The sequence below is a fragment of the Anabrus simplex genome, chromosome 4 (genome assembly GCF_040414725.1).
Source record: "Anabrus simplex isolate iqAnaSimp1 chromosome 4, ASM4041472v1, whole genome shotgun sequence".
Lineage (NCBI taxonomy): Eukaryota > Metazoa > Arthropoda > Insecta > Orthoptera > Tettigoniidae > Anabrus > Anabrus simplex.
The window spans coordinates 110,989,000-111,014,611 of NC_090268.1; the positions used below are offsets into that span (position 1 = coordinate 110,989,000).

Here is a 25,612-nt window from a genome sequence, read left to right on the forward strand (position 1 = left end):
TCACAGAACTTACTAGAAACATATGGATATTGTACTTAGACTGTTTTACGAAATTGTATACTTTTATCATTATGCAATGAATTTGTGTCACATAATATTTTAATGTTCAAACACCGTCGTAAAATTGATGCAAAGTACAATTGAACTACAATTCACAGAACTTACCGGCAAAATTTGTACCTTTGTACTCAGACATTTTAACGAAAATGTATACTTTTAATATAATGAATTTGTGTCACGAAATATTTTAATATTAATGTAACATTTCAAGTACCACAGCGCTTGGCTCGGTGTAACCACACATCACAACGAATGTTATTGCACTGTACATATACCTCATATTATTAGTTTTATTACTTTATAGGAAGGTAATGTTTCAGGACATTCAACAAAAAATGTGTACTTAATTAAGGCTGATGATAACCCCAACCAGGGTCAAAACTAGTCCCTAGTTACTCATTGTAATGTAAATATATGCACTGCAAATAATATAAAGTAATGAATAGGTGGAATAAACTATTTTTATGAAATTTAATTATATGTAATCTCAGTTCAATACGGACGTTTCAGTTCTGGTTCGTATGACCTGGCCCAAAATTCATCGATGGCGATTATTCGTGATAAGAATTGATCTCCGTCCTGTTGCCAGCATGCAAGGTGGTAGCAGCATATTGCATAGCGAACGCACCTTTGAACTTCCGTCAGTGCATGCGGTACCCACCGCGATGCGATTTTGCGCAGTTGCAGCTCATTACGCAATATCCTGTGGATGGTGTGTTTCTCGATGCCACTTGCCCTCTCTAACTCCAGTAACGTCCATCGTCTGTCTTCATCCAGGAACTGCTCAATGACGGGACGTGCCACGTCGCTCCGCACACCGACAGGTCGTCCCGAACGTTGCTCATCACTGGTTGACACACGTCCTTCCTGAAACGTTCCTATCCACCGTGCTACTGTACGGTATGGTAGGGCATTATTTCCAAGGGCTTCCACTAATTCACTGTGACGTTCCATCGCATTTCTCTCTCGGAGATCGGCTATTTTGATATAAGCGCACTGCTCAACACGGGTTACTTCCATCTCGTACGACACTCACCAACCGACTGATTTCACAGCCCTCGCTACGCTACTACCAGCTATCACAGAGCCATCTGTAGTTCTGCATACACACTATGCCTGCAGAACTGCCACACAACACATATACGTTAGTGATCCATTCACATATCTACAAGAAAAAAATAGTTGCCATGACTTTTGCCCCAATCCTCGTATAAACAGTATTTCATACCAATTGTAACATATGGACTAGAAATGCTTGTAACTAATAAGAGACAAGATAGTAAGATCCAAGCAGTAGAAATGAAATTTTTAAGAATATCGGTTAGAAAGACAATAAGAGATAGAATTCAAAATATTATAATCAGAGAGGAACTAAATATAGAACCGTTAGTACAGAAGATACAGAAAGCAAGACTGAGGTGGTTCGGACATGTAAACAGAATGGGAAAGGAACGGGTAATAAGAAGGGAATTGGAAAGAGAAGTTAAGGGAAAGAGACCAGTTGGAAGACCGAGAAGAAGTTGGGTGGATCAGATATGGAAGGACATTAGAGAAGCTGGATTGGCTGTGGTGGAAGTAATGGAGCAGGAAACGTGGAAGGACAGAAAGGAGTGGAGGAGGCTTGTTAACCACACCTGGGCTACTGGAGTGGGACATTGATGATGATGATGATGATGACAGGGATGCTGTAGCAGAAACAGCAAGGGAATGCCTAGGAGATGGGAAAAAGCGAACATCTTAGGTGAAAGCAGCTTGTAAACGTAAAAAGAAGGCTTACCAGAAATGGCACCAAACAAGGGCCGATGCAGACCGGGAATTGTACGTAGATGAAAGAAACAGAGCGAAACAAATAGTTCTTGAATCCAAAAGGAAGTCGTGAGAAGATTTTAGAAATAACCTGGAAAGGCTAGGTCAAGCAACAGGGAAACATCTCTGGATAGTAATAAAGAATCTTACGACGGGAGGGAAAAAGGAAATGAACAGTGTTTTGGGTAATTCAGGTGAACTCATTACAGATCCCAGGGAATCACTGGACAGGTGGAGTGAATATTTTGAACATCTTCTCAATGTAAAAGGAAATCTTCCTCGTGGTGTCCTGAACAACCAAGCTCATGGGGGGTAGGAAAATGTTGGTGAAATAACACTTGAGGAAGTGGAAAGGATGGTAAATAAACTCCACTGTCATAAAGCAGCAGGAATTGATGAAATTAGACCTGTAATGGTGAAGTATAGTGGGAAGACAGGGATGAAAAGGCTTCATAGAGTAATAAGTTTAGCATGGAGTGTTGGTAAGGCACCTTCAGATTGGACAAAAGCCGTAATTGCACCTGTCGATAAGCAAGGGAACAGGAAGGATCGATTGACTGATGTGTGTTGTTTAAAGGGGCCTAACATCGAGGTCATCGGCTCCTAATGGTACGAAATGTGACGAAATGAAAAGACAAATTAAAAACCCAAAATGCTCCACCGACCACAATTCAAAACGTGAAGACAAAGAATGAATGGATGAATGGATATGAATTTAAAACGATCAGTGGAACCGACCCACAGTGCCTCACATGCACAGAAACTGGTGTAAAACAATAGTATTACTGACCAAGGGACTGCTTCTATAGCACAATACTGAATCGATGATGCTTGTAGTCGAAAGGAGTCCAAAATCCAAGTCATTGGCCCCTCATAACGGTACTTATCACTAGTAAAGTAGATCCATGGTATTTGTCATGTTGCGGTACTAATCAAGAGTAGCGTAGACTTCCGGTATTCCACACAGTATGGAAGTACTCACAGGTAATGAAATTCGCACATGTATTACAGACCTACTCTGTTTCGCACATTGCGGCGCCATTGACAGGCAACGCAAATCTATAGTGTTCATCACCGAAGTGTACTAACCACAGGGACTCGTACTATCCCGTGGTGTACCTCATATAGTGGGTACTAATCATAGGCAAGCCAGAACCATGGGTTCCATCACCCCATGGTGTCGCTCAGATAGTGCTACTAATCACAGGTACTGTAATAGCCGTTGCGCTCTCATTTGCTACCAATCACAAACCTATCTGGTACCTAACCTAGTGGTACTACATGCAAGGAAAAGCGACCCATGGTGTTCCGCGCGTGGTGGTACTAATCGCAAGGAGTTTCATGGTTCTAATATAATCATCCTTTGGTCGCCCCTTTTAGTCGCCTCTGACGACAAGCAGGGGATACCATGGGTGTAATCTTAGTCTGCGTCCCCAACCCACAGGGATTTGTGTGTTTGGTCCGCGAGAGGTATTTTATTTCCCTCAAGTCCGCCAGCAAGCCGGTTAGGACCCCCCTATACGCCACCTGGAACGCGCCACATGGGAGTATCACCTCTCCCCACTGCTATGCCAGCGTAGTAGGTTCGTGGACAGGAAGGATTGCAACAACTCTCGAGGTATCTCATTGATTAGTATACCAGGCAAAGTATTCACTGGCTTCTCAGAAGGGAGGGTGTGATCAGTGGTTGAGAGGAAGTTGGATGAAAACCAGTGTGGTTTCATACCACAGAGGGGCTGTCAGGATCAGATTTTCAGTATGCGCCAGGTAATTGGGAACATGCATGAGCTGGGGTTTTAATTAAAAATATGCTAATCTGATTCAAAATATCATGCAGAATTCAAAAATGTGATCAGAATGCGCAAATAATAACTCCAAACATGATAAAAATATAAAAGTACGAAAATGTCACGTGACGCACGTACGCGATCTCATTGGTCTGACATCATCGTACAGGTTGACTGAATTAACAGACGAAATAACACATAGTGTGCTGTGAGAAGCAGGATACACATTGCGTATTTCTACTTCATGTTAGTGTCTGGTATAGTTAAATTCGAGGTCTGTACATTGGATAATAATCTAAGTGGTTTATTTTAGACTTAAAATGAATCCTGCGCAGACAGTGAGGCAGAAAACTTATAAATGGAGATGTGCAATAGCACATCACATACCATCCCAAACAAATTGTTTATAAATGTTCCAAAGACGCTAAAACTAGGGAGAAATGGATTTTGGCGAGCCGGAGAAATGCTGGTGATATATCGGAAAAGTCTACAGTTTATTATTATTTTTTTGAAGATCATTTTAACGTAAGTAGAATTCGTTTGAATTTTCAATCACTTTTCCATGTCAGCTATTCTAGTGGTAAAACTTTAAATTTTAATGTGTGATGCTTTAATTAAATGCTTCAATTACATCTTGGAATATGAAGGTAATAAACAGTGCATTAATTAATGCTGATTATTAAAGTATTCTCCAAACCTAACCTATGTTTTGGGTGATCCATGTCAAGGAAATAAATCGAAGGGGTTATGAATCATATTGACAGCTCTAATTATACCAATTTATCTTGGCATGCGACAGTTATTTATGTCTTTATTGAAGAGCTTACATTTGTAAAGAAATTTAGGCTATAGCTAAATACTCTATAATATAACAAAAAATAGGCGTGTACATCATGAAAGAAAACAACGTGAATTTAACAAATGTATATCTCTACAAAAAACCAATGCTTGTTTGTTGGGGTCTTATAAGTGATGCTGGTGTTTAAAATATTATCCAACTTAGCTTAAGTTTTAGGTTATACAAGCCAAGTCAATAAACCGAAGGGTAAAAATACCGGACGAGTTGGCCGTGCGGTTAGGAGCACGCAGCTGTGAGCTCGCATCCGGGAGATAGTGGGTTCGAACCCCACTGTCGGCAGCCCTGAAGATGGTTTTCCGTGGTTTCCCATTTTCACACCAGGTACCTTAATTAAGGCCATGGCCGCTTCCTTCCCATTCCTAAGCCTTTCCTGTCCCATCGTCGCCATAAGACCTATCTGTAACGGTGCGACGTAAAGCAAATAGCAAAACAAAAGAAAAAAAAAAAAAGAAAAAAAAAGAAAAGGTAAAAGTCACAGCACCCAAAAACATTCCTGTATTGAACGACTAAAATGTCATCAAGACACTTTTCTTGCGTAATAGGCTCAGCTTGTTAAAAGCCAAATGTAATTAATGTTATTGGCTTTACGCCCCACTAACTACTTCTACGGTTTTCGGAGACGCCGATGTGCAGGAATTTAGTTCAGCAGGAGTTCTTTTTACGTGCCAGTAAATCTACCGACATGAGGGTGACATATTTGAGCATCTTCAACTACTGCCGGACTGAACCAGGATCGTACCTGCCAGTTGGGGTCAGAAGGCCAGCACCTCAACCGTCTGAACCACTCAGCCCGACTTGTGAAAACTAGATGAAGTCATTATTATCTTTATCGTGTTTAACTTTCTCCCTCCACCAAGATGTTTAATGTTTCTCTTTCATGAGCCCCGGAAGTGGGTAGGCCAGTTGCCCCAACCGTGAATATTTTTTTTTTTTCGGGAATGATAGATTATAGGCCTATGGTACTATGATATTTCTTCCTTTCCTTCTTTCTTTCTTAATCAGTTTACCCTTCAGGGTTGGTTTTTCCCTCGTATTCAGCGAGGGATTTCACCTTTACCACTTTGTGCATTCACATTTGTTGCTGTCTTTGTAGGTTTAGGTAAGTACTGTATATTACTCTTCTGGCTGTGCTTAAAGTAATATTTTTTAACCTAACCTGATTAATCAAATATAAATTTAAAAATTATTTCAGGACATCCCTGGAGATAACTTCGAGTCTACTGTAAGGGCAGTGTCCTGGAGCGTGAGACTTTGGATATGGTGATACAACTGGTGAGGAGGGCCATTACCTCGCCCAGGCGGCCTCAACTGCTATGCTGAACAGGGGCCTTGTTGGAGGATGGGAAGATCGGAAGGGATAGACAAGGAAGAGGGAAGGAAACGGACGTGGCCTTAGGTGCCTGGAGGAGAAGTGGGAAAATAGGAAAAACCACTTTGAGGATGGCTGAGGTGTGATTCGAAACCCCTCTACTCAGTTGACCTCCCGAGGCTGAGTAGACCCCATTCCAGCCCTCGTACTATTTGTTTTCAAATTTCATGGCAGAGCCGGGAATCGAAACCTGGCCTTCGCGGGTGGCAGCTAATCACATTAACCACTACACCACAGAGGCGGACTAGTATTATAATGCTACCTATATGTTTATGTTAGTGCTGAAATCCGATTTCATACTTCACTAATGCTGAAAGCCCGAAAATGCAATGTTATTCTTTAATATGGGAATCAGTCTAGAAGGAAATGTTGAAAGTGATGTGATTTCTATCCAGGTTCGTTGTTATCCTAATACTATGAGTTACAGTACATTGCACGTATATAAAAGATGCCACTTACAAACTTGCTTTTTATCCGCGAATTTCTGCGGCCACAAAAGTCACTATTTTTCAAGAATGATGACATCTACACATGGTAGATTGTCTGACTGTGCTGTTTTGAACCTTTCTTCTGTCATTTTAAAGTTATTCGCAATCACGAATAATAAACAATCGGCTTTTAGTAACGGCTGATGCAGAATGGCTGGTAAAGCTCCATGCGGTACTGGATCGTGACGTCACAGCGCGCTGCTTACGCCAGAGGCCGTTTCGCTCGCCTTGCAGAAAGGCAGTTTTAAATATTTTTTTAATGGTAGAAAACAAGGCAACTTACCACAATGTAATACGTTTATGTACTATTTTATTGGTGTACTTTTCAAACAAAATATTTTTGAAAATTATGCATGTTCCCTATTGAAAAATGTTACGAGAGGAATAGACAGCTGTGTTTCACAGATCTAGAGAAAGCATATGACAGGGTACCAAGGAAAACAATGTTCACCATACTGGGGAACTGTGGAATTAAGAGTAGATTATTAGAATCAATCAAAGGCATTTACTGTATGTTGACAATTGGGCTGCAGTGAGAATTGATGGTATAATAAGTTCTTTGTTCAGGGTACTTACAGGGGTTAGACAAGGCTGTAATCTTTCACCTTTGCTGTTCATAGTCCGGCTCCATGGCTAAATGGTTAGTGTGCTGGCCTTTGGCCACAGGGGTCCCGGGTTCGATTCCCGGCAGAGTCAGGAATTTTAACCATAATTGGTTAATTCCTCTGACACGGGGACTCGGTGTATGTGTCGTCTTCTTCATCATTTCATCCTCATCACGACGTGCAGGTCACCTACGGGAGTCAGATCAAAAGACCTGCACCTGGCGAACTTATCCTCGGACACTCCCGACACTAAAAGCCATATGCCATTTCTTTCCTCTTTTTTTTTGCTCATACTTTACATGGATTATCTGCTGAAGGGTATGAAGTGGCAGGGAGGGATTCAGTTAGGTGGAAATGTAGTAAGCGGTCTGGCCTATGCTGACGACTTGGTCTTAATGGCAGATTGTGCCAAAAGCCTGCAGTCTAATATCTTGGAACTTGATAATAGGTGCAATGAGTATGGTATGAAGAAACTGAATGTCAGATTGGTGATACAAAGCTGGAACAGGTAGATAATTTTAAGTATTTAGGAAGGTGTGTTCTCCCAGGATAGTAATATAGTAAGTGAGATTGAATCAAGGTGTAGTTAAGCTAATGAAGTAAGCTTGCAGTTGCGATCAACAGTGTTCTGCAAGAAGGAAGACGGCTCCTGGACGAAACTATCTTTACAGGGTCTGTTTTTAGACCAACTTTCCTTTACGAGGGTGAAAGCTTGGTGGACTCAGGATATCTTATTCATAAGTTATAAGTAACAGACATGAAATTAGCGAGAATGATTGCTGGTACAAACAGGTGGGAACAATGGCAGGAGAGTACTCGGAATGAGGCGATAAAGGCTAAGTTAGGAATGAACTTGATGGATGCAGCTGTACGCATAAACCAGCTTCGGTAGTGGGGTCATGTGAGGCGAATGGAGGAGGATAGGTTACCGAGGAGAACAATGGACCCTGTTATGGAGGGTAAGAGAAATAGAGGGAGACCAAGACAACGATGGTTAGACTCTGTTTCTAACGATTTAAATATAAAATGTATAGAACTAATGAGGCCACAGGACTAGTTGCAAACAGAGGATTGTGGCGACATTTAGTAAATTCACAGAGGCTTGCAGACTGAACACTGAAAGGCATAGCGGTCTATAATGATAATGTACGTATGAATATATGTATGTAGATTACATGTATAAAACTAGTAGTGTAAAACTATATGTTAGGTATGAAAAAAATGGTATATACAGGCATGCTGAGCTTGTTAAAATTAGTATGTCAATGGGTTAAAAGACGACAGCTTCCACAAAATTATTGCTAGGGAACGTATTATTGCCCTCGATTTTTTATTTAATTGTTATACATATTTTAAATTAATTTGTACTATTTTAGGCCTAAAACAATTTCATAGCCACTATGTAGAATATTTAATACTAAAAGGGTGTGGGGTAATAAACTTACTTTTGACAACATACCATACAAGTTCTGGGAAAAGGAGATTGGCGTTCGGTTTCCCCATTAAATTTGAGGTTATCTAATTCTGTCATTAAAATAATACTATGAATTCATTTGATAGAACAAAATATATTATTTAAATTGTATTGAAAAAATAGTAAGTCTTGTTGCAATAAAACAGATGAGAATATGAAATTATGACATTGTAACTGAAAGAAACTAGACATGAATTTAAATTCTTCTTGACCGGACATTTAACAATTATACATGAAATATATCCCTCACTGGTTCACTTGACTTTGAGTGTAATTACGACGTATTCCTTTGATCTGATGTTTACTGTAGATGTATCAAGCCTAATTTGGTGATGTATCCTTTTTGTTTCATTGACAACTAAGTGACTGTTTCTTCTCCGTATCATATGACTTCTTGGTAAGTCTGTACTGTATGACTTCATAGTAAGTGTATCCTTCTATGACTCCATAGTAAGTGTATCCTTCTATGACCCCATGGTAAGCCTGTCCGTCGGTATCTTCAACTAAGTGACCGACTAAATGTGGCCTCACTAAATAACTTATCCATTTGGCTTCTTCACTGTTCAGCTTCCCTTTACTAATGACTGACGCTACAATATGCAGCCACCTTATATAGACTGGTTGATTTTTCATTTCCATTTTTAATTTAGATTCGCATAATTTTCCTTCTCCATTTTTGAGGTTGAAAAAAGTATTTTAAAAGGGGGGAGGGGGAGGAAATTATGCGAGTAAATATGGTACATTCTGACTGGACGAAAGCAGTAATTGTACTAATCTACAAGAAAGGGAACAGGCAAGATTGCAATAACTATAGAGACAGAACAGAACACCAATAGGTATTTACAGGCATCTTAGAAAAGAGATTTTAACCCATTCACGTACCATTTAACTAAACTTATTTATGCCTTGGTGTACCATTTATTTTCATTACTTTACATGATATTATCACCGACACTGAAAAAGCATGCTTTACTGCAACGTAATGAGAGGAAATATCCAAACTACTGTCATATGTACTTTGTGCAGTCTTTATGAATATGGTAGGTCATAAAACAGTCATATTCGTGCATCGCCACCTTGCACCAATGGCATTCAAATGAAGATTCCTTTCTCAGACCCCGGTTCACACAGACTTTGCATCTCCGTGATGGGATAACCTTCTTCGTTGTTGGGAGTGCCTTATTTCAGATAGTCAGGCAAGGTCACACTTGTCAACAGCTGTTCAGCCAAATTGATCCGGACGGTGGTAAAGCCTACTTGCTTCTTTTCAGGGTTGAGGAGGGGATGAATGATGTTGGAATTCAGAAGTGTCATGCCTAGCATGTGGAAGTATATTTTTTGTATCCTTTTACATACTTCCTCATCAAGGGGAATGATGCGAGTCTCTGGTCATGGGAATCAACACTACCCTTTCCACAGTTGTAGACAACAACAAGATGGGGCCTGAACGTCTTTTTTCCATCATACATTACCACTTCAAGGTAATCTGGCCTTCATTTCATCCACAGATACAGGAAACCAGTGTTCCTTCCAAATGACATTACCCTATTTATATCCTCGGCAGCCGATACAAGACATTTACTTGCATAAGCATTTACCTCATTGGTTAGATGTTCCCGAAAAGACTGCTGTTAGAAATTCGTTCACAACTTGTAGTTTGTTCGGGCATTTCACCACTTGCGATGCATGAATGATACTGTGGAGTATTACTTACGTGCTCCCAGTTCCATTTCCTATCGTGTAAAACATGATTAGAAGCAGCTGGTGCGGCATCAGTTGTAGGCCTAAAATTCAGTAACATATTTGACGGCAAAACAGCACTTTGTTCACCATTACCAGCGCCAAAGTTTCTATCACACGAACTACTTTCACTACTTTCCATATCCACTAAATTCTTCGTCGCTTATTTCTATATCAATGTCATTCTCTTCTAAAATTCCTATATAATCGCTTCGTCACTCAACATGGAGGCAGCCATGATTTCGCTTACGATGAGGTTGCTAAGATACTGATTATTCTTTCTGCGAAATAACTGCACAGACGTGTTTATCGAATACATCAATGGAATAAAACAGTGATTCCATCTGTCAAGAGGTTACCTTACTAATATGAAATCCTTTCACAAAGGAAACCGGCTTGGAGCGGGTCCGGAAATAAACACTATGCACAGACGGAGAGATCCGTCTTTGTACCGGAGTGCAGTCGAGAGCCAGGACAGAGAGATCCGTCAAAGTACGTCAAGTGGTTAACCAACTATGGGAAATAAATTGAAAGAAAACAAGTGCAATTTCAAACTACAGCAGGGCTGTCAGAATCAGATTTTCAGTATGTATCAAATAACTAGGAAATAAATTGAACCTTTAACAACCCATACTGATAGACATGATTATCTTCTGGGTATTTTTTGCATCAAAAGAAACAAAGAGAAACTCTTCACATTTTGCAGCAACTTTGTTCTAAGTCTTCAGAAGAGAAAACACATCTATCCACGAAAATGAAGTTGGAAAGGTGCCATAAACATTCCAACTTGGCAGGAGCTGGATGAGCAAAATGCATGATAATGATGTAACGTAATGCATTTTACAATCCTGTATCTATTAATTGTTTGAATGACAGACTGGAATGCTAATATGCTTATCCTTCTGAAAGGACTTACTAAACTGTCAGTAATACTTTTTTTTTTTTTTTTTTTCACCAACACAGATAGGTCTTATGGTGACGAAGGGATAGCGAAGGCCTAGGAGTGGAAAGGAAGAGGTGTTATGATCGCCGAATTTACAATGTGTATTCCCTACCTTGCATGCTGCTGTTCTCTTCGATCTTGTCCTCGCCGCATCAAGCATTCCACTACTCCGCTCACCTGTGCTCTGCCTGCGCCATTCATCACGTGACTATGACGTCATCCTTTCTACGCTTCGCCTTCTCCATTGTCTGTGCACTGCGTGTTCACCTATTGGACACGTGATGATATGCTTCTCGAACTTGCAGGCTTGTAGCCTCCTTACCTTTCTAGATTTTTCTACACCACTATATATTTCCCACTCCGCTGCTCCACATGAGTCTGCTTTCGTCCCAGAGTGGTGGAGCACCAAAATAACCGTGCTACTTTGTATTATGTCAATTCCATCTGGACTGTATATCTTCAAATTATTTGGTGAGCAAGATTTATCATTATTTGGACATTTTTTCATTTGGGCCATTTGCCTGCTGAACTTTTCTTCCACCGACTTAATACCTTGTAATTTATAAGCTCATATGAAAGACTGCACTTCTACACGAACTGCGCTACGGACAATATAAAATTATTTGTAATCACCTTAGTTGTCTTCTAAGACGTATGCCATTTGTAAATTCTGTTCTCGTAACATAGGAATACCCGGTGAAGAAAATCCTTTCCCCGTTCTGATCCTTATCCCACTTCCCTTCCCCTTCCTTTCGTACTTCTTTTCTTTCAGGGTTTGCTCCCACTTTTCTTACTCAGTTTCTGTGTGTATTCATTGTACGCTTGTATTTGTTCAATAGGCTTTTCGTACATGCATTTCGGAAATTCTATTTGTAAATGTGGCACAATTTTCTAATTTTCTCAAGTTTTACATATTTATCTTTCACCACTTGTTAAAATTTGTCTTCAATTTATTTATCTTGTTACTGTGTTTGATTGTTAAAAATATTCCATTCATATTGTTAATTTTTGGTCTTCCTATTGGCCGAGCTCCTTCACGCGTTTCCATGGTTTAATCATTTATTATTATTATTATTATTATTATTATTATTATTATTATTATTATTATTATTCATATCCATACTATATTATATCACTTCAGTTGATACTATTTGTTTATCGCCCGCTATCTCACTACAGTATTCGGAATTCAGAGCTCCCTACAGTATTGGTAATCAAATATATACCACAGTATGATAACAGAGCTCCCTCACAACAGCGGCCGTGGCCTTAAGGTACAGCCCCAGAATTTTCCTGGTGTGAAAATGGGAAACCATCTTCAGGGCTGCCGACAGTGGGATTCAAACCCACTATCTCCCGGATGCAAGCTCACAGCTGCGTGACTCAAACCGCATGGCCAACTCATCCAGTTGTCAGTAAATCTACTGAGATGGAGGTCTCACTATCAAACTCTTAAATGCTGATTAAATGCAGGAACTTGGTCTCATAATTTAGGGCACAAGAAGCAGACTGTATCATTTGTTCTACTACCGCATGACCTTTTTCTTCTTTTTAATCATCTGTACATCCAAATTGACAACAACAACAACAACAGCAACAACAACAACAAAAAGCAAATGGCTAATCTGAAATGAAATAAAGAATAGTACCTGTTGTGATTCAGGAGCTGTTGGGTCCCAATCACCGAGAGGAAGTGGAACTTGAGATTCTGCAGAAGAAAGAAAATATTCACAGATCAAAACAAATAAAATAAAAACATTAAGACTAACGAGAATTTTAATTTTTTAGTTTCCCAGTTCACTTTCGAGTGTGAATTTGATCTCTGACATGTTCTGCCATCTGTTGGGCATAATGTACAACTAACTGATCAGAGATTATAACTTCGGGAAGTAACTTAGAGCTTTTTGTAGATGTCTGTGGAGTTCATCTGTGATGTAAACAAACATGGCGGAACAACAATTTAGTTGCTCTTGCAGCGATGTTATTTCGGATCACAGAATCTTTCAGTTATTAACCACAGTGGAAAGTGATGATGGAGATAATCATTTTAAGGAATTGTTAAGCGATTTTGAAAGTGAGAGTGACTGAGAGAGTGCCGAAAATATTGTATGTGAGAGAGAAACAGAGCCTCCTCCTAAACGAAAGAAGAAAAACACGGTGAGTACAAAAGCTATTTTATCGCTAATTTCGTGGCGGATGGATTACTTTTCTTCACCAGAGTTTCAAGGGCCAAGTAATGTTTGATGACAACCCGAAAATCATTGATTTTTTAGAAACTTTTGTGCCAATGGAGTTGGTGCAGATAGTTGAACAAATCAGCATCACAAACAACCAGTAGAAATCATTTAACTATCACCACATTCCAGGTTTGGAAAATATTTTAAAATATCAACTTATATACTTCTAAGAAGTTACATGTATTAGTTGCGTACAGATTTTAGGAAATAATATTATTTTGGGCTCTTTACTTTGTATAAAGATAACGCACGCATGGGCACATAAGTGTAATTTTGTTTTCTCTCAAAATAATATTGAACATAAGTGTAGGATTTTCCATTTGCATTTAGATTTATAAACAACCAACATTTATAAACATTTTAAGCTAATCACCCCATTGATAAGTTAAAAATTGAGACTTCTACAAAAAAAATTACATACGAATGAAAAAACTCAGCACTGAGGTACCTAACAGTCAACTTGTAACTCAGCACTTAAAAGGTTAAGTAGCATAGTGATAATGATGATTGCTGTTTTATGAAGCCAAACATTAAGGTCACTGGCTCCAAACATTGTGAAAAGTCCTCTTTAAAATATGCAGTATCATGTTGTTTACCTTTTGAACGAGCTTCTGCATTGACCTCATCCTCTGAAGGAAGTGTCTTGCCAGCCGATGATGGTTCATCCCCATCCATGTAAACTGTTTTATTTGTACTGAAGGAATACTGTAAACAAAAGCATTTAAATGCTATTATATTTTTTTATTTCAATGGAACTTTTATAACAATAAATAGGCCTATATAGTTTTACAAGAAGTTTTTGAGACAGTGGAAATTCATACAGTCTGTCAAAGGAATGGGCACCTTTGGTTATCAACCCACATGAACAAGAGAAGTTAGAGTTGTCACATCAACAACACAGTGTAGGGTAATTTATATCATCCTTTGTGAATGGAATGTGATTTTGAACAGAAGACAAGCCGGGGAAAAGTTGTATGATAACAGGAAAAGGCCTGAATTCCTGAAATTCACAGGGAAAATTACACCTTTGAAAAGCAAGCTGTTAGCCTCAGGAAAGTTTTGCTTGGCGGTTAGCAGTTAGATTGTTGTGCATAACCCAGTTATCTGTTTGTACTTTCATTTCACATTCCAAACTGAAGTTAGAAATGTAATCTGTGCTGAGTGATACAATGAAGGGTAGTAAATATTGTGAGAAGCTGAGTAACATGGAGGATAACAGTCTTGTGATAGCCTAGTTACTGTAACCCTACGTATTTATTACTTCAAGATTTCCACTTTACCATTTGTCAACTTCTCCGACCTGCTCTCACTACTTACCCAGCCCACTATGCACTCTACTACTGCTCTCCCTCCGTCCCCTCCCCTCCTCCGCTGCATGTGTACGTCACGCCTATTTCTCGTACATTCTGAACTCTGCTATCTTCCCCTATAAGTACCTGCCCTGGCCTCAAAGAGGCAGTCAGACGAACTGCGTGCAGGGAGGCGTTCGGACTCGCATTATGGCTGGCCCGTATGCGATACCATATTCTACCTGCTACTTTACATCTGAACTTCGACGTCTGGCTGGGTGAGCAAAAATTAATCGTATTGTGCTTTTCAACTCATGATTAAGAAGTATTAATCTCTTCCATTATGTCCTTCAGGCATGATTCGCAGTATAACATTTTGTGTGGCAACTGAAATTATCTACGAGTATGTTCACTCTGAACTTGATTTATAATTTTCACACTGTTATTGCCACTAGACTTACTCCATGTACAGATGCTAGAAGAGTTAATCGTAATCAGTGATTTCCTTGGATATGGAACAGTGTATACGCCTAATTGTGTGAGTGGCTTAACTACTTTCTGAAACTTTATGCAGGCTGAAAATCTTCCTCACCCCTCCCCTTGGCGGCGCTATGATTTTTTTTCTCTCCTATTGCTCCTATCTTTTCTAGGTGATCCTGGTGGTTTTCTTATTGTATATAGGCCTTCGTGTTTTTATGTATCTTTCTAAATATAGTTCTGTTTTTTCTTAAAATAGTGTTAGTCATATCCCAGCGGGAAACTGGGTCAGTGAACCGATCAGTGCTGGGGGCTTCAAGGCTTACAACCTTGATAGTCAACAACTCGTCACTTTCGGGTGACCAACTATACACACTTGTGTGATAGACTGTATCAAACATGAAGTACGAAAACAATAATGATAAATCCCCAGGTGGTAACCAATCCACCCCCGTTCATGACGGGGCATATAGGTCATCGGATTCTGGGGGACCTATGCCTTCATGTGACCCAGTCAGAACTAAAAGAAAAAGGAACATCACATACCTAGCTACGATCAATATTAACTCGCTGATCAAGACCGGGAAACTTAAACATACCCTTGAAATCCTGAAAGACAAGAACATCAGCATTGCAGCCTTACAAGAGACACGGTTCCCAGATGAAGATGCCATGGAGTCTCAAGAATATAGAATATATAAGGGAAAGCCTGGTAAGAGAGTCATGATGAATGTACCCTTCCTGGGGACAGGGTTCGCAGTACACCACAAACTAGTTGCTAACATACTTGGCTTCTCTTCGCCCAATGATAGAACTTCAGTAATATCCTTCAGGTCTAGCAATAGGGGATACTCTTTGGTTAACTTCCATGCTCCTACCAATGACTCTAACAAGAAAAACCCAGAGACTACAGATAAGTATTGGGACACCCTTGAGGAAACCCTAGACCACATCCCAACTGCTGGGAGATTTCAACGCTCAGATTGGGAGAGAACAGAAATACCGGAAGATTGTAGGAAGATACCCCGCCCATAAGAGAACCAACAAGAATGGGGAACGGCTAATCAGTCTGTGCACCAAGTATGGATTACTCTTGAAGTCTACGGCTTTTAAACGCCTACCTAGGAAGGCCATGACGTGGCACAGCCCAAACAGCATGATGGGCGAGTTCCAAATTGACCACGTAGCAATAGATAAGAAGCACCACTGCGACATTATGAACGTGAAGGTTTTACGAGGAGCTAACATAGACTCCGATCATTACCTGTCCATGGTTAAGATGAATCTGAAACCACTGTATAAGACCAAGGCTATGCTTATGAAGAAAAAGAAGATTCCTAGGTTTGATATCACCAAACTTAAAGCAGACAATGCAAGTTACCAAGAGAGTCTGAACCAACACATCAATACGATTAACACCACTACAATTTGGGACCCACTTCGGGATGCTATAACAGACGCGGCTCAGAAGACGATCCCCAACAGACCTAAAGGAAACAAGCACCCATGGTGGTCAAACGAATGCGATGAGGCTATAGAATCCAGGCGACTAGCATGGCTCAAATGGAACCAACATAAAAACGAAACCAACCTACAAGCCTTTATTACACGAAGAAAGAACACCTCCAGCATCATAAGAGGGGCGAAAAGAAAATACAACAAAGAACTGATTAAGCAAGCCGAGGAGGATTTTGGAAAAAACAACTCCAGAGACTTATACAAAGGTCTAAAACAACAGACGACCAAGTTCACACCCCAAACTTTACACTTCCAGAGAACAGACGGATCATTGTGCCTCAATGATGATGACTGCATCAAGACCCTAGCTGATTATTTCCAAGGACTTTTGAATGCTGAAGAACCTGCGCAGCGCCTCCCAGTTAGAGAACCAGCTAACCCGGACACCAAAGACATCCCTCCTCCCACCTATGAAGAAGTAAGAGAGACCATTCAACTTCTCAAGAACAACAAAGCTCCTGGAGAAGACGGAATAGTGGCAGAAATGTTGAAACAAGCTGGTGAGCAAACATTCAGGCACATACACAAAGTAATCCTGGACATATGGGCTAAGGAAAGGCTCCCAGATGATTGGACATCAGCTGTTATCCATCCAATCCACAAGAAGGGAAGCAAAACAGATCCCAGCAACTATAGAGGAATATCACTCCTTTCAGTATCGTATAAAGTCTTTTCCAAGATTCTGGAACAGCACATAACAAGACAACTGGATAAAGAATTAGGAGAATATCAAGCAGGGTTCAGAACTGCAAGGTCTTGTGCTGAACAGATACAAAAATCTGAAGACCATCCTTCAATATAGCAAGAAAAGATGCCGACAGTGGGTAGCTATCTTTGTCGACTTCCAGAAGGCATACGACTCCGTGGATAGGATCACACTCTTCAACACCTTAAGAGAACTGGGACTAAACGAAAAAATTAATAGGTTGGTGCAAGCCACCCTGCACAACACCACTTCCAAAGTTAAGTTTAGAGGTCAATTATCAGAGAGCTTCACAATCAAAACAGGGGTGAGACAAGGAGATGGTATCTCATGCATATTATTTAACTGTGTCCTGGAAAAGATCATAAGAGAATGGACCAGGTCATTACCTGAGAACACCGGATTAAGAATGGGGTTTAAATCAGACAACCTGAGGATTCCATGCCTGGCCTTTGCTGATGACCTTACTTTATTAGCAAACGACATGCATGAGGCCACTATGCAGCTTCAAACACTGCACTCTATTGCAGCTAAAGCGGGCCTCATGATCAACATTGGAAAGACCGAGTTTATGACCAACATCAAAGATGCCCCTACAACAATGGGAGTCAGTGATACAAAACACATCAAGAGAGCTAAAAATGTGAAGTACCTCGGAGAGTGGGTATCGGAGGACCTAAGTGAAACGATGGCTCTTGAACAAAGGAGAATCAAATTAGACAAGGCCTACCATGCCTGCAGAAAACTGTATGCCTCAAAGCATTTATCAAAGAATGTAAAACTGAGACACTATAATGCAGTAGTCAGACCATCAGTCCTCTATGCAGCAGAATGCCTATCCCTAACTAAAAAAAAACCCACTGAGAGCCCTGGAAGTGCAAGAACGGAAATTCCTGAGAAGAATAATAGGGCCAAGGATCCTACCAGATGGAAGGCGATGGTACAAACCCAACAATGAGCTCTACCAGCATCAAGAAAACCTCATAGATGCCATCAGGAGAAAACGTCTGACTTTCTATGGACACCTATACAGAATGGATCCTAATAGATTATCCCATAAGATCTTCAAGGTTGCTAACAAAGGGAAAGCTACTGGATTCCCCTGGACCAAACAAGTGGACAAAGATCTTGCAGAGCTTAATATTAATCAAGCCGCCATTACTGACAGAAATGCATACCGTTTAATGGTCAAAACTAAACCTTTCGTAACATCCCTTACATCAGCTAGCCACAAAGGAGCCGGGAATTGGTCAGAGGAGCGCAGGAAAGAATTCAGCGAGAAAATGAAGGAATACTGGGCCAACAGGAAGGCTCAAGAGGCCACTAAGAACACAATCCAGTATGCTAAAAGGGGCAGACGAAGACAAAAACACAGCTAGAACACAAGCACCGTGGTCCACAGATGGCCTAAACGCAAAGAGAGAGAGTGTTAGTCATATTGCAATCTGGTCGTGATCTGCAGGATCTAACTTTTTACATTCGTTTTGTATATTAAATTTTGTAATTTTCTTTTCTTTTCCAGATTTGAATCTACACTATTAGGAATTTGTTCCTTTAAATGGTGTTAAAATTTTTATCATATCGGTCTCAGTTAAGTCTCGTTGCCTACTCTGTAAGAATCAATATATTAATAACACTAAAACTTGCTTATGTAACTATATTTTTAATAGGTATTTATAATATATAAGTGTTGTGCAAATCTAAGTGGTTGTACATTCCTGACTGTCCTTTCACCTTTCCCTTTTCTCTTGCCAATGTGTACTTACCACGTAAGTCTTCTGGAAAGGTCTCAGCAAAACGCTTCGTGCAAAACTCTGCCTGCTAGCTGTGATTTGGATTTTGAATCATAACTTACTTTTCAAATGGATTAATTTGTATGAGCATCTTGTGAAACGCTGGGCACTCACAGTGTAAACGTGTCCACGGTCTTTGCTGTTTACATTGGTAAACTGCAATTGTTAGCCCACTTCGCCTTTGACAACTACACTAGTCAGACTGGTGTCTCAATTTTGCAGTCTTCACTTATCTGAGTACAGTAACTGTGAGTAAGCGTAATCAACCATTAAGCCATTTTTTTTTTTATATCATGTCCAAACACAATCAACAATAACTACAAACTAAAATTGTACCCCTACATTATGGACATGGAAAAAGTCACAAAACTGTCTACCGATAAAGACAAAATTTAAATCCTTCAGGAAGTGGACGGGCATCTGCATCTTAAGCGTGTAAAGATGGTGCAAGTGTTGACATGAGTCAGTTCAAACTTCAAATCAATGCCGGGTACTGCCGAAGTGCTACTGCGTTCAAGATGGCGGTCAAAGTCATTCTCCCGCAAGTGTTACCTCCGAGTACTTCATGGTCGAAATGTGTGACCAGAAATCAGTGTTTATAACCCACTGGTCCTGGCTTCAACTAACAGTTTTCAACATTACATTTGTTACATTACGTGCAATAATACACTGATACTTTTATGGGTCCCAGCACAAATGCTGGGAAAAGTGTGATTGTACTAAGTGGTAATGGCAAAAATTTGTGGCATGAAAAGCAAGGTATTTTTATACAGATTTAACATGTTGCAAATGGGGCCTTAGAATTTACAACATACTAAGTAAGGAAACGTCTTAAAGCGGAACACTCTAATGAGGTTTCACCTGTACAGTAGAACCTTGATTATACATTCCTGGAAACTACGTTTTCCTCGATTATTCATTTAAATTACATGGTCCCGTGAGCATCATAATTAAATCACGTAAATATCCTGCATTACCCGTCCCTCGAAGAAATGATTTCCCAGATCTACCGTCCAGAAATTTCAGTCCCATCAATGCTAGATCCTCTATCAAGAGTTTTTCAACAAACTGTATATCACAAAAGGATTACTGCAGCATACTTATGAATCTTGGTGTTAACGTCCCATCATTGTGATAATTAGAGCAGGTACTCTACTGAAAAAGTAATCGGCGGTGAACTTGCATAAGAATCGCATTTGGAAATCATAGAGCACACAGTGGCCACAACAATTGGAAGGAGACAGATCGCATTTCGACAGCTCTACTTGAAGACGGAACGAGTTTCATCAAATGTTTGTATATAGGCCTACTTGTAAAACGTCTACATTATGTCTAAAGTTAGATGTTTATTTTTTTACTTTTTTCGATTGTATCGCTGATCAGATTTTCAGCACTTCCCCGGGGCACTGTATAGTCACTGGGTTTCAGGTATGAATCGAAACTGCTCGATTTCGATTTAGTATTTTAGTATTATAATATATAATTATGTTATCGAGACCAGAAAAGATGTTGCACCCTACATAGATAAAGCCATGAAGTTTTCAGAATTGCCTATTACTGTTCTTGGTCCTAATAGAAGACTGGGAATTTTAAATTTGTGTTAACATGTTATGAAAACTGCATTCGTTTTATTTGCACACGTTACATTTAAGAAGTTGTATCATTTCCCACTCATACTGACTTGAACAGCAAATGCACATACCAGCTGAGCTCAAGGTCATGAATAATGGTAATTTCTGAAGTTCTGATGATATTTCATCTAGTTCCAATTTGAGTGTGATTAGTGACAAGCAGAATTGAATATAATGCATTCAAGAACTTTTGAGAATTGATACTTACATTCGAAACCATATTCTCGAGTACAACATAACCTTTAAAAGTCAATGAAGACCTAATCTACGCGATACAAGATTTCCAGAAACTGACAACAAACAGTATACAGGTGACCAAATTACAATGCAAGATTTTAAAAAAGATTTTGGTATCATGTTGGGCACTTTTGCGCTTGATGTGCTTTATTTTACTAGATTATAAAATTAAAAACTACTTGACGTCGATTGTTGTTTGGCTTGGCATTATTATATTTTTCGGCAAGTTTGGCTAATCAAAGTTGCTGCTGAAATGAAAGAAGTTTCCATGGGAAACTGAATGTAAGATTCAAGATTTTTAACTAGCATACCAATAATTAATGACTGCGGTCTAACTTGCCTGCCTCTCACCCAAAAGGTCCGGGTTCGATTCCCAGCCACGTCAGGCACTTCTACCTGGATATGAGGGCTGGTTCCCGGTCCACTCACCCAACGATTACCTTTAATTGAGGAGCTATTGAATGGTGAGGTGGCGATCCCGGTCTAGAAAGCAAGGAATAATGGGCGAGAGGATTTGTCACACTGATCATGCGTCATCTCATAATCTGCAGGCCTTCGAGCTGAGCAGCGGTCGCTTGGTAGGCTAAGGCCCATTGGGGCTGTAGTTTGGTTTGGTTTAGGAGTGTCTGTAAGATTATAATTATACATATTTCATTTTTGTGACGCTTAGCCAAACTGTCGATTTTCCATTTTCCTGTGTTGTACTTTTTCTTTCATGGTCCCTACAAAAACGGAGAATCGAGGTTCCACTGCACCTAAAAAGCAATAACAGCCTCATTCCTTAAGACAACATTATAAAGAGCAGCAGTTCCAGTAAATGTTTTCTTTCAATATAATTTTTTTAAATAATTACGAAGCATTTATAAATTCAAAAGAAGAAGAGGGAGAGGTAACTAAATTGGTGTGGAACAACTGAGTTCTTCATTAGTCCGAATATTCACATAAAAATTGATTTGATGGTGAGAAATTTTAAATTCAGAAGGTAGAAATCTTATTAGTCATTTTTTTTTATCTACCTGTTCTGGCTGTGGAGTAGTTGAGCCATCCCACGTTGTAGTCTGAAGTGGTATTTGCGGATCTGAAACGAAAAATTTACGCCAAATGAAGATATATTTTCTAACCAATCAACATTTTTTAAACCCATGTTACAATGAAATGTTTTTTTAATGGTGAATTAGGGGATAATGAGATAGAATCTCATTTGAAGAAAAATGTTGAAATTCACTGCAGCACAATCACATAAAACAGATTGATGATATTGACTTTTTTTTTTTTTTTTTTGCTTTACGTCGCACCGACACAGATAGGTCTCATGGCGACGATGGGACAGGAAAGGGCTAGGAGTGGGAAGGAAGCGGCCGTGGCCTTAATTAAGGTACAGCCCCAGCATTTGCCTGGTGTGAAAATGGGAAACCACGGAAAACCATTTTCAGGGCTGCCGACAGTAGGGTTTGAACCTACTATCTCCCAAATAATGGATACTAGCCGCACTTAAGCGACTGCAGCTATCGAGCTCGGTACTTGTTGTTTATAGGAGCCTAACATCTTAAGGTCATCGGCCTCTAATAGTACGAGATGGACGACATGAAACAATAACTAACTTTTTTTTATGTATCCACTGACTAGAATTGAAAACAAATGGTGATGAACAATGATTGTGAGTTTAAAATAATCAGTGGATCTAATTCAAAACACCTTATTTTTGGTAAAATGATAGATTACAGATTACGACGGCCTGCCACTCCATCTGAGGCCACTCCATCTCCCAATGGGACATAACCAAATGTCTCAGCTGAGAGTGAATATCACTTGCCGGAACCTTGCAAGGCAACGGGGGTAATGTACCAGCCTCCTTGGAAGCCTTATCAGCTATCTCATTTCCATCTACACCCATGTGGCTTGGGAGCCACGTAAACGTGATTCTGGTGCAGGCATCGAAACACCCGGCCAGAAGGTCCTGGATCCGCTGCACCAGAGGGTGCCGAGGACAACATATATCAATAGACTGTAGCAAGTTCAAGGAGTCGGTACACAGCAGAAAGTGGCTGCGCTCATCAGACAGCACGTACCGCAGAGCTTCACAGACAGCATACAGCTCTGCTGTGTACACACTACAGGTTTCCGGGAAAGCAAAAAGAAACCTATCATTGTCGACAACAAACACACAGCCCACTTTCATTTCTTCCCTCTAACCATCCATGTAAACGACGACTGAATCTGGATACCGGCCAACAACGGACAGGAAGAGCCTCCGATAAATCAAGGGGTCAGTGTTTCCCTTCAGGCCAGTGTGCAGATCCAGGATTATTTCAGGTCCACCGAGGTACCCTACTTGGTTGTTTGACAAGACAGGGAACCAAAGGAACATCAAACAATCTGTGACTGCTATCGAAGCATATTCCAACCGGCCGTGTTGCTCGAGGATAAGCAACGTACAGCCGACTTGTTTCCATTGTGGAATACGCAAGGATAACTTGGGTGAAGTGGCATCTGTCGCAAATTTGCAACATAGGACAGAAGCATTTGCTGGAGCCTCAGGTCTAAAAGGCGGTACACCAGATTCTGCGAGTAGGCTAGCAATGGGGCTTGTACGAAAAGCCCCAGTTGCCAACCTAACCCTGCTTTGGTGGATGCTATCCAGTTTTGCAAGGACGCTTTGTCTTACTGATCCATATGCTGCACTGCCGTAGTCTAACCTGTTCAAGGAGTCGGTACACAGCAGAAAGTGGCTGCGCTCATCGGGCAGCACGTACCGCAGAGCTTCACAGACAGCATACAGCTCTGCTGTGTACACACTACAGGTTTCCGGGAAAGCAAAAAGAAACCTATCATTGTCGACAACCAACACACAGCCCACTTTCATTTCTTCCCTCTAACCATCCATATGTGCGCTATAAAATAGTAGGAACACCGTGAAGTCAGCCCCCCAAGTAGTGTCGCTAAGAAACTTCAAAATATTCAACTTCTTAGTGCATTGCACTTTTAACTGCTGCATGTGTGGCTCCCACGATAACTTGCTATTGAAAAGGAGCCCAAGAAATCAGTGTCAACTACAGGAAGAGTGAAATTCCATAAATAAAGCTCAGAATGGGTGTGAACAGTGCGTTTCTGGAAAAAGTGTACAAAAAAGGCCTTGCGGTTGAAAACCAAAAGCCATGTCTAAAGTCCACTGTTCCACTGTTCAACACTCCTAATAGCTTGCTGTAATTGTCGTTCTGCGACTGCCATATTGTGCGAGCTATAATGCAGAGCAAAATCGTCCACATATAGCGAGGTAATACTGCTGAACCAGCAGCAGCTACAATACCGTTTAGGGCAATCGCGAACTGAGTGATAGTAAACACTGATCCCTGTGATTTTCCTGAACGTGATATTGTGAATATGCCCCCCTCTACTCGGACACGGAATAGACGGAGGAACAAAAAATTTGCAATAAATACCAGCAAGTTACCTCGGAATCTCCACTGATGCAGGACTGGAAGGATACCATATTGCCATGTGGTGTCATAGGCCTTTCCTAAGTCAAGGAAAACAGACATCAAATGCTGTTTGTGGAGAAATATCTTCAAGTGTACTTGGGCGCTCTGTATATCTACTGTCACTCTAATCTCCCCCCCCCCCCCCGACACACTGTCATCATCTTTCTCTCTGGATGTAAGACTTCTACAATGCTTTTCCTCAATAGTGGGGTTGGTTTTGGAGAAATTTTTTTTTGTAATGTAATTATACTTGTTCATCAATATGTACTTGATTGTATAAAGATTCTGATATAAAACTAGCATTACAGTGGTTGATTTTTCTATGACCAATAAAGAAACCAATATCAAACAAATGCATCACTTTTAAGAAATCATATGAATGCTTCTAAGCACTGGAAAAATTTTATGATTCCGGATCAAGGGGGTTTGCTTGGATAGAAGTAAGTGAATTTAGTGTCAGTGAAAACAGGCTGAAAGCAGTAGAAGACGACAAATAGGAAGACCTGAAACCACAAGAGAATATACCTGGTCATAACAGTAAACCACAGAATATTACCTTCACACTTCATTTGCAATAGGTTAAATAGTAGAGAAATTAAAATCCAAAACGTGAACAACGAAAAGAACTGCCATATTGTCACAGCTTATTAGATTCCCAAAATGCCAGATGCGAGCACACAGCATATGATTCAAACCGATGACCTCATTATAGATGTGAACACTTGCCCCATCTGTGAGAAAAAAGTCAAAGACTCCAAAAGCGGAGTAGAATGTATTGGCGCATGCAAAATATGGCACCACATGGCTTGTGCAGAACTTCAACAAGGACATTACAATGCACTTAAAGCGACGAAGAAGAAATCAAAACCCCTATGGTTATGCTTCCAATGTGAGCATGACTTTCAAACCCATAAAGCTGATCAGGCCATTCAATATGAAATAGATCGCATAAGAGATGACATGAATAGGCAGCTACAGGAGCTAACCGAAATGATAAACTACAAGAACAATCTCAGAAAACAAGAATCGTAGTCAGTAGCACGAGAGAAGACACAGCGCCCTCCACAAGGCAGGAAGAGCCTAAAGTATCAATATGGAGGGAGTACTAAATAGGAGA

The 25,612-nt window shown here is 40.3% G+C and overlaps 1 protein-coding gene across 2 annotated transcripts in view; it reads right to left on the reverse strand.

Moving 5' to 3' along the window:
* The window catches only part of LOC136872190 (membralin), a 470,893-nt gene that overhangs the window by 392,650 nt on the left and 52,631 nt on the right, over positions 1–25,612 (reverse strand). For both annotated transcript variants that reach the window (XM_067146026.2, XM_068227184.1), the window contains exons 5-7: positions 22,033–22,094; positions 13,965–14,073; positions 12,781–12,839 (exon numbers count right to left, since the gene is read on the reverse strand). In XM_067146026.2, coding sequence (XP_067002127.2) covers positions 12,781–12,839; positions 13,965–14,073; positions 22,033–22,094 — 230 coding nt within the window. The remainder of the gene's footprint in view (positions 1–12,780; positions 12,840–13,964; positions 14,074–22,032; positions 22,095–25,612) is intronic.